We start from the raw sequence: 10,426 nt of genomic DNA, 5'->3' as shown, positions 1-10,426 counted from the left end.
ACAAAAATATTTTCACAGGAATAAGGATAAGCCCAAAGAGTCACTGCCATCAATTTGAAGTTTGAAATCTGGAAATGGACTCAACAAGTATAAACACTTCACAATGATAGAAAAAGAATGAGCTGGCAGATGGCTAGCTATTTTTTCACAATTATGGAATTAAGGGAAACCTTCCCTCTCTAGTTTGTAGACAGACATAGAGAAGAGTTTCCCTTCTTCATGAGCACTTAGCAACCACACAGTCCATGTACACTTAATTGTTCACTTTTCCTTAGAAAATTACTTCACCTGAAGGTGCTGGGGAGAAAAAAATTCTTATGGAGAGATTATGAGTACTCCTCTGAAGTCCGTTGTTACAATTATTTTTAAAAATTACATACTGGGTATATATCTCAAACAAAAGACCTAGGGAAAATGAGAAGTTGTTACAAAGTTCTACTTTATGGTTTTGGTTGAGGACTATTTTGCAGAGTTCTTTAGGAATGCACACAAAAATTCTTAGCAGTGGGGCGTATTGTTTCTAGAGTCTGGAAATATCTGACTAGATATGGAAGAGCTCTTATTAAAGTTTCTAGGCAAACAGAGTCAACTCATGCCATGCACTTGTAAGCCAAAACTTAAAAGACATCACCACACACTGGACACAATGGACGGAAGCAATCATTTTTGCTTGGAAGTTTGGCTCTCAAGGCAAGCAAGCTGCCTCCAGCACATGCTTCTCTTCCTAATTTCCTCTCCCTAATTCTTCCTGACCCTTTGGGTCCTGGGAGTGTAGGGGCACAATTATATGACTAGTAAAGGAACAGTTATAGACTAACAAACTTACAGACATTTTACAGCAAGTTAAAAATCAAGTAATAGTCTCTGCCTATACTCCTGCTGCCTGTCACGTAAACATCCTGCCAAATTCAGTCAGCCTTGACTGTCTGGGTGCAGCTGCTTTTCTTCTGATAATGCGCTGGGCCAATTTGACTATTCTGAGAGTATGTTTCCCTTAATTAAGAAAATATATTGCTTCTAACTGTCTTCAAGGACTTTGATAGGGGCAAAGTAACCCAGTCAAAAATACTCTATATTCTGCTTTCTCTACTTGAATTCCCTCTCCTCCTCCCAGGATGTTGCTATGCTATGACAAACAATTACTTTTAAGCAAATATATTTAGAGTTAGTTTTCCTGACAATATATGACTTAATTTAATCCATGTAAACAATCATGTAACACATTGTACTTCCTCTTTAAACTATATTTAAACTAGATTGAAAGGTGAGTCTTGGCCAGTGATTGGAGTTAGTTCCACTAGGCCATTAGCATAATGAAGAGTTGTAGTTCTTCTAATTCCTCAGTGCAGAGTCTTGCCTTCAGTTTGATGTTGGTTTTTCTGCAACAAGAGGAAAATAATGTGCCTGAGAAACATAGTATCAAGAATATGAGGTGCAAAGGAAGAATACTCTGTTGTTTTGTGGAGAGATGCAGGAAAGGAAGTCTAGAGAACTTTTGTTCAAAATTAACTCTGCTTCTGAACCTACTATCATACCTATTTGGTTGGAGAGATCAAGCACATGAATCTTTGTACTAACCAAGACCAGTGCTTACAGTGTTTAACAGATTATTTGCATGCAAATGTTTGCTGTGAAAAAAGAAAGCATAGAAAATTATTCTCTTCCATTGTTAAAGAGCAAAACAATGACTCTTAGACCTATTTGTTTGGGGCTTTCACAACTATATCTTCAAAATAAAAAATAAAACATCTTATTATCAAATTTTATTACAGCCAGGCATGGTGGCACATACCTGTAAACCTAGCACTGGGGAGGCTGAGGCAGGAGAATCTCTGTGAAGTCAAGGCCAGTATGGGCTATACAGTCAGTTCCAATCCAGCCAAACTATATACAAGAGGCTATGTCTCAAAAAAAAAAAAAAAAAAAGATTTTTAAAAATATAAAATAAAACAAAAATTCCACTAAACATAAGGGCATAATAGATTGCATTTTCTGTTCATGAAGTAAAATATGTAAGTAAGGAGTAAGGCTTCTTCACTATAAAGGGGAAACAAAATGAAGTCGTTTGGATTTAACATTTCATTGCTGTGAAATGGTTCAGGCAATAGGTTCCAAAAGCTCAAGACAAGGTGTCAACATCTATCTGTGAAACAGGCAATCAGAAAGTCTGGCATACTGAGCAATTTGCTGAGAGTTGTATCTTAAAGGTATGTGGTAATTTCACCAGAGGTAGCAGCTAGCAGATTTTGTTTTTATTAATCTCTAGAGAGTCTCATTAAGAGAGCTTTCTCCTATGGCATTTATTGTTTACTCTGACTTAAATTTAACTTTTCCTTAGGCGCAAAATGCTGTCTCAGATCGTAAAATAAACTGAATCTCTTTAAATCTAGTCCTTGAAAAATGAACCAATTTCTATTTAACCTTCAAACCTCTGGCAGACCCTTCTTGTTAGTACCCAAAATGTGTCAAATCAAAGTACCAGTAGTCTATGTGATGGAATAAAAGCTTTATCAGAAAGTCAGATCTAATGTTTCAATACTGGTAGAGAGTTACTTATGTGTCATTTTCCCAGTCTCTAACAGTTCATGCAGTTTATACCTATGGCAGCTTTACTTGCTTCCTTTTATTTTTTAATCTACATCTAACTACTTTGGAACACAATCCAAATAAAGAAATTCAGAATCGCTGCATTGTCATGTCAGCTACTGTAATGAAAGTTGCTGAAGCCTGTCCAGCTCTCCTTTCACTAGGCGGAGGCACCCATCTTCTAGCTGTCATGAATAGTTTATGTTCAGTGTTCACAACTGCATCCTCTTCAGAACATTCTCTTGGCCACAAGAGCCTCCTCGCCACAGATGTGTAGAGAAGCTTATAGCTTCCAGTGTGTTAGACAGGGATAGGAAAGCCAGCTTTTTGCCTCCATTTTTACAACTTAGAAAACACTGCATGGTACCAGTAACTAAAACTTCCCCCATTATAATTGCCATCTATCTTGCTTTAGGGCCATCTTTCACTTATCTAAAATGTCTGCTAATTTCATTTTTATTTTCCTATAATCCCTTTACTGTATTACTGCCAAAATACTGGAATGTAAATCTGAGCATATCCTCACCTCCCCAACACATATACCCACTTGAACTCCTTATATAATCATCCCTGTTTCCTGTATTGCAAAGGCTATAAACTCAAGACAGGTTCACACATGCGCTTGATTTTTCTCCCGAGAAAATTAGATCATGAAGCAAATCAAAGCCTTGAAATACATGCATTACAGAAGGACAGTGTTTATCTACCTTGAGAGTCATAGTTAACCGATACACATCACTATAACTCCACTGGGGATAGAAAAAATGGGAAAATGAAGTAAACTCAGAGAAAAAAGTTACAAAACCACTTCCTTTTCTAAGGTAGAGATAGTTATAGCAACTTAGGAGCTAGTGTGTCCCATGGGTGTTGTGGGCGAGAATCTCTTCTATATTTGGCCAGGGAGATCTTGATATATTCATCACAGGCTGCAATGACAAATGTTTCCCAGACTGAGTATATTCTGAAAGCTATAACCCTAAATACAACAGTAATGAAAGTTAATTCTGCAGTAGTGATAGCTACATTAAAGAAAAATTTGTGCATATTTGATATTTAAGTATCTGAGTTTTGAAGATTTGATTTATTTGGTGGAACAGGCTGATTGTGCTTCCAGTTTATAATGTATAATTATCTTAATCTGTTCTGTGCTGCCATAACAGAATCCCCAAACTGGGTAATGCATAGCAAGCAGAGATTTATTTTTTATGCTTCTAGAGGATGGGACCAAGGTCTGGAAGGATTTTCATGCTGCATCATCCTATGGGGAAGACAGAGGGGAAAGAGCACACTTAAAACCACGACATTGAACCGTGAAAGTCATTGAATAACTCAGATTTAGGAGATTTATCATTATCTCCAAAAGTGTCAGAAGACATTAAAACAAACAGTAATTTTATGAGCAATTTATAACCTGCATAAGAATTTAAATTGTAAATCCCCCCTTGTACTCAATTGACTATAACAAATTTACATTAATAAATTGAGTAAAATTTGAATATGGAACTAAAAATTAAGATCAAAGCTTCTCAACCAGATGCAGTAATATACACCTATAATTCTAGCTTAGGAAGGCAGGGCAAGAAGATTACAAGTTCAGTGCCAGCAGGGGTAACTTTTTTTAGACCTTGTCTAAAAAAACAAAAAAGGACTGAAGATGGAGCTCAGTGGCACGTTGCTCACATAGCACGCACAGGCCCCGAGGTTCCATCACCAGTACCATGGTTGGGAAAAGGACTTGTCAATTTAGAACCTTAAATCATTAACAATTCAAATATTTTTAATGACTAAAATAGCCCCTGGAAATTTTCACCCATGAAAGCATTAGGATCTTACATTAACAAACAATGCCAAATTCAGATATTACAAAATTGGAATACATAGCGAAACTAGGTTTCACTCCTGCATACATAGCAAAAATTTCCTCTCCTTGATGGTGAGTTTTCTAGTTACCCATAGTACACACACACACACACACACACACACACACACACACATTACAAGCCTGGCCCTTTTAACATCATTTGCAATTTAAACTCATGCAACATAAGTTTATTAGAACAGTAACTCTGAACCAAGTTATTTACCCCCAAGGCCTAGAAACATTTTTGGTCTAAAGAACGATGCTTTTGGCTTCTAATAGGAGGAGGTCAAGGATACAGATAAACATCCTGCGATGCATTGATCAGCCTCCCTATGCATAAGTGACAAGGAATTCTCCAACCTAAAATATCAGTGGTGCTGAGTCTGAGGAACTCTGACCTAGAAGAACACCTAAAATCCTCTAGCATGGCACAAAAGCTTTATGATGGTCTGTTTGTGCAAATCGTTAGAGGACTCATCCCCTGGCACTGCACGGGTCACAACAATCTTCTTTCTTCACTGCTTACTATATAAGCCTACTTTGTACCTCATCTCCTAACTTTTCATGAAGTTGTTATTTCCTTTAAAATCTTTGTTACTTTCTCTAACATTAATCCTCCCTGGGGACTCCAAAGGAAGGAAAAGGAGACTTGGCAGAAAATCGGTGATGAGAGGGAAGTGAGGGGAACGGATACAGTCAAAGTAGGTTATATGCATAGAAACTCTTTACTATGCTCAATTTCTATGCATTCAAAATTGTAAGAGAAGAAGAACCCTTCCTCCTGGAGGTTAGAGATACTATAATTTGTTTTCTTCTAAGTATACTATAAATATTTCATAATTATGTTTTCAGTCCATCTGGAATTCATGTGGTGGGAATCAAATGTAATTTCACTGCCATATGGATAGCACACAGCTTTAATACCATTTAGTGAACAGTTAATGTCTTTCCATTAATGGGTACTATCGATGTTGCCATATATTGAATTTTTATATAAACACTTACCTCTTTTCAGATTATTTCCTATTTACATTATTAAGACACACTTTCATTAGAAATCTATATATTGGGGCTGGGGGTTTAGCTCAGCGGCATAAGCACCTGCCTTGAAAGCAGGCAGTTGTGAGTTCGATCCCCAATACCGATTAAAAAAAAAAAAAAAAAAAAGAAATCTATGTGCTATCATGACCCCTTCCTTATTTTTCCTCACAATTTACTCTTATGTATTACTTTTACAATCAGCCTTCTTGGAATTGTAGTTGAAATTATGCTGAGTTTATAAATTAGGAAAAGGTATGATTTTCCTATTTGTAAAAATTATATCTCTGTATAGAAGTTTAACAGTTACTTTATAAAGACAGGTAGATTTATTCCTGGGTACTACATGTTGTTTGCTTATTGTTTCCTTTTTTTATATCTTCAGTAACTTTTAATTAGTTTGGATATGATACATGGCAAACTTGTTGAGCTTCTTTAATATCTCTAAATATCCCTGAAATGTTTTATGAATCATGTCACCTATAATAGTTTATCTCTCTGCAATATTTACTTTGCTTGCTTTGTCCCGGTGCACTGACTCTGATCTCTTGTATAATGTTAAAGGTGGATGTTTTCACCTTGCTTTAAAAGGGATCCCTCTAATGTTTTGCATTTTCCTTTTTATTTTGTAGAATTGTATCAAATACTTTTTATTAGATTGAAGGGGTTAATATCCCCATCCAGAATATACTGCTATGGCATACTGCTTGTTTTGAGCTGATAGCACTTGAAAAATAGCAGATGCAGAAGTGACCCTTTCTGAACATGCTCTTTCTACCTGAAAAAGGTCATAAAATTTCCCTTTTGATTCAGAGAGATGCCTTCCAGTATCAGAAAAAAGTAGCGTTTGTATCATGAACACTAGGAGTTGCTGCTGAAATGAGTCTATACAAGTCGACCTATTAAAATAATCCTTGTTATTGCATTAGCATCAAGCATATATTTCCTTATCATTTTTCTACAATTTGTTACCCTTAGAAGTTTAAACATCTTTTCCTTTATATTTCTCTAAACCTGTACTATTCTCTGAATTTATAAATTGTTATGGAGGCTTTTCTGGTTTTATTTTTCCTATGAAGTGTTTTATTTACACATGAAATATTAAATAAATGTTATGTGTTTTATGTTATTAAACTATAACAATAATTCTCAAACCTAGCCCCAGAACTGAAGAGACTAAAAGATTTTTAACTATAAGCTTCAAGGAAGTTTTCTTTTAACTAGGTTTTTCCAAGTTTTTAACATCTCATATGGATAATGCTTGGCCATTCACTGCACAAAGCAGGTATTTTTGCTTGTTTTCTGTTGCTATAACAGAACACTCAAGGCAGGGTAATTTATAAAGAAAAGTTTATTGGGACTTATGATTCTGATGGCTGGGAAATCCAACAGCATGGCCCTGGCATCTTCCCAGGTTCTGGTGAGGACCTCATCTTGTATTGGCTCATGACAGAAAGCAGGAAAGTGGACATATGTGGAAAAAAATTAGCCAAATTTCTACTATCGATAACCTTATTCTTATAAGAAAAATCCATTAATAATTCATGAAAGCTTTGCCCCATCTTCCATATACTCAGATCATATCATCTGACACTCCCAAGCTTCAACATGAGTTTTGGTAGAAACTGACTATACCCAGATGATTGTATCAGTTTATCCTTTAAATCTGCTCAATCTTCTCTTATATTTGGAGATGCAGCTCCTAGAAAGTCTTCCTCTATCTCTAGCTTTGCCCCCCCCCCGCTTTACTCCCAGTAATGCTAAGCACCTTTCCAGAAAATCCATTTAGCCTAAGTCAGCTTTGATTGAGATTCTATTTAATTTTCAGAGATTATCTTGTTTATAGAAAAACCTTAGGGTCTTAAAAACCACCAAACCACTTCAATAATTTTGCCTGTGGTTTGCAAAAAATAAAAGGGGCTCAGCTAGGAAGTGTCAATACAGTATTGCCATGGACAAACTAGGAGTCTTTGCAGAAAGTACGAATATGCCTCAATATTTCATGTGCTTCGAGCTCTAGCTAACTCTTCAAACAATGAATGAACTAGTTCTGCATAAAAATACCATTGCAAATGTATTCCAACGTGGCCAAGTTGTTGAGGCAACTAGAAAAGGATTTAAGTTTGCAACCTCACACATGAAAGAAACTACTTCCACTAAGGAAAAGATCTTTTGGTGTGTTACCAACTGTTATGGCATGTATCTAGATGTTCTCCAAAGCCTCATGTACTCATAGTTGAGTCTTTTCAGATGTGGCTGGATCTAGAGTATGTGATGCTGGGATTGATTCATGATGCAATGCTAGGATTAAAGATGCTGGGAATAAGGGTGTGCAATTACTGTATTAGTCCACTGATTCGTTTGGCACCTGCTCTAAGCTGGGTAGTGTAGATAGAATATAAAAGGAATAGAAAGAAGCTACTATTGCCATTTTGTTACTAGCTTGCTTGCTTTGCTGCCTTCTGCTCCATATGAGCTGTTTCTCTTCTGTGATTCCTGTCTGCAATGCCACCCTGACTTGGAACCAGCCAACTATGGACTGAAACCTCTACAAACTATGAGCTAAATGACCCTTTTCCTCTTTAACTTTCTGTGCCAAGTATTTTGTCTCCACAGTGAAAAAAGTAACTATGAGAGCAACTGTTATGGATAAACAAAGAATCAGCGAAAATTATTTATAAGGCATAGGCCTTATAAAAATGAATGACATGCCGGTGTTCTTTTCTAGTATTTTTTTTCTTTCCTGTGTGAAAATACACAATGTTGAACAGCTGGCTTTTCTTTTTTTTTCATTCTCTTTGTGACAGAGTTTCTAGGGACACTTTATTCTTTGGTCCTCTTTTCTTCTTCCCACTTAAAGGCAAAAATCTCTTTAGACTGCTTCCAAGCCAGGATGAATCAGTATTGTATCTATGAAGAAAATAGCTAGATTCTTGGAGAAGTTTTATTTTCCTTGAAGTCAAAGTACATACATTGCTGGAAGGTTTCCTGTCAGTCAAAAAGCAGTGTTTGACTATTTCTGTGTGTTATATAACTTTCTGAAAATGTCAGAGTGTCTTATGTGGGCTGCAGGAACAGCCACCATCCTTGGTGTAACCAATCCAATTCTTAAATCTGAGAGCCTTTGAGAGTATTTAAAAGCCACGGGTGGCCTGACAGTTAATCAAGTATCTGAAAATATATGTCTAAATTTTCTTTTGTTTTCAATCTTAAAACACATCTGTCTTGTACTCTGCATTTTTTCAGTCTGATATTTCTATTAATATCAGAAACAAGTTACGGGTAATTTAAATGAAAAATGTGCTGCAGAATTTTCTAAAAAAAACAGATTTACAGGTACATTTCAAAATTCCAATTATGCCAACTATGTCTCTTTATAATCTTCAGAGGCAGATTATTAAAAGAGTTCAGAGATCCTCTAAAAGTCACATTATAAACACAATCATATGTTCAACATTTTTCCTTAATCTAGCTTCTTCCAGAAACACTCAGGAACCTACCATTTGTTTTATTTATTATCTGGCTGTTAGAAAAACTGCTTGATGCACAAGTCTTCTGAAAACCGTATAATTGGTTCGCATCTGTGGTCTGTTAGGTTCACTTTCTTGCATTTTCTAGGTCAACAGCTGCAGAATACAGAAATTGTCATTAGTTACACCCAAAGGTAAAGCACAGATAAAGTTCTTGTAAAATAGTCTCTTAGTTGCTTTGGAGAAAGTACTTCAAAACTTTGTCATACCCAAAGGACTTGAAACAGCTTAAGCAGCAGGATGGAAGCTTTGTATTCTTGTTTTTGAAGTAGCACAAAGCCTTCCTAACACTTCAGTTTCTTGAGCATAGTGTGTCTTGTCCCCTATTCTCTCACAACCAAGTACAGTGCTTTTTAACACTGGGGCAATAATAGGCACTGTAATAATGCACAAACCGTATATTGTGAAATACAGCATTACCTAATTAACGGTTAATTTCTTTTTAAAATTTTGTTGGGAAGTTTTAAGGTAAAGTAAAACTAATGATACCGATTATCACTACAATTACAAAACCTTTAGATTTTGAGAAAATAGAAGGACTCAGTGGGCTAGCTTCGGGCCCTATGCAGGGCACCTTCGCTTCCCTTTAACCTTCTATTAACTGCTACCAGCTGGGCAGATATCTGCTCAGTTCTCTGGTTAGCGGGGTTCAGCGTGCCTCCTGCTAGCCTAGTACAGCCGGGCAGTCAACGAGTCTGCTGCCACCCAACCAACTCAGTGAAAGCCGCAGCAGTTTGGCGGCAGGCCACGCCTCTAAAGGGGCGGTGCTGTACCGCAGTCCTACCCTTAAGCGGAGGAGCAAAAAAAAGCGGGCTGGAGTGACGTCACGAAGGTCGCCTGCTCTGATTAGAGGGCCTGTGGAAGCAAGCTGAAGGGCTGGCGGCAGGCGGGGTCTAGTTTCCCTGGTGACTGGTTTCCCGGCGGTCGCTTGGTAACGGGTTGCGGCGGCGTAGGCCGCAGGGCTCTCAAGGCTCCGAGCCACGGAGCCCGCCTCTTGCGGTCCCTGCTGCCATGGCGGCCGCCGCAGCCGTGGTCCCGCCGAGCGGCTTGGAGGATGGTGTGTCTCGGTCTCGCGGCGAGGGGGCCGGGGAGGCGGTGGTGGAGCGCGGGCCCGGCGCGGCCTACCACATGTTCGTAGTGATGGAGGACTTGGTGGAGAAGCTGAAGCTGCTCCGCTACGAGGAGGGACTCCTCCGGAAGAACAACCTGAAGCCCCCGTCCAGGTGGGTGCCCACGTCCCCTGCGCCCAGTGCTGGCCGGGCCCTGGGGAGACGCCGAGCGCGGATTAGCAAACCCTGGCCTCCATCTTCCGTGGCTGGGAAGGCGCTTCGCTGGCAACTCTGCACGGAGTGCCGTGGAGCGCGTGGAGCACGGCTTGGGTCATTTTGTAGAGAAAGTAAACAAGTCTCGA

General features: G+C 38.4%; 1 protein-coding gene and 1 long non-coding RNA gene across 4 annotated transcripts in view; one reads left to right on the top strand and one right to left on the bottom strand.

Moving 5' to 3' along the window:
* Positions 1–6,818: 6,818 nt before the first annotated feature.
* LOC134470485 (uncharacterized) lies at positions 6,819–9,933 on the bottom strand. Of its 2 annotated transcripts, none has more exons than XR_010039410.1 (2): positions 9,800–9,933; positions 6,819–9,111 (listed from the first exon to the last, which is right to left on the bottom strand). It is a non-coding gene; the product is annotated as an uncharacterized LOC134470485 (long non-coding RNA). The 2 variants fall into 2 exon arrangements; XR_010039411.1 differs by lacking the exon at positions 9,800–9,933 and adding an exon at positions 9,225–9,748.
* The window catches only part of Ift57 (intraflagellar transport 57), a 68,548-nt gene continuing 68,003 nt past the window's right edge, over positions 9,882–10,426 (top strand). The window contains exon 1 of one of the 2 annotated variants that reach the window (XM_063224904.1): positions 9,882–10,238. In XM_063224904.1, the coding sequence (XP_063080974.1) occupies positions 10,027–10,238 (212 nt within the window). In that variant the 5' untranslated portion in view covers positions 9,882–10,026. The remainder of the gene's footprint in view (positions 10,239–10,426) is intronic. The other variant, XM_003469255.5, reaches the window with a different exon arrangement.

This window comes from Cavia porcellus, unplaced genomic scaffold (genome assembly GCF_034190915.1).
Source record: "Cavia porcellus strain 051 isolate PalLab524CR breed Dunkin Hartley unplaced genomic scaffold, mCavPor4.1 scaffold_15, whole genome shotgun sequence".
Taxonomy (NCBI): Eukaryota; Metazoa; Chordata; class Mammalia; order Rodentia; family Caviidae; genus Cavia; species Cavia porcellus.
The sequence above is the reverse complement of the archived record's forward strand: the minus strand, read 5'-3'. Positions and strand labels throughout refer to the sequence as shown.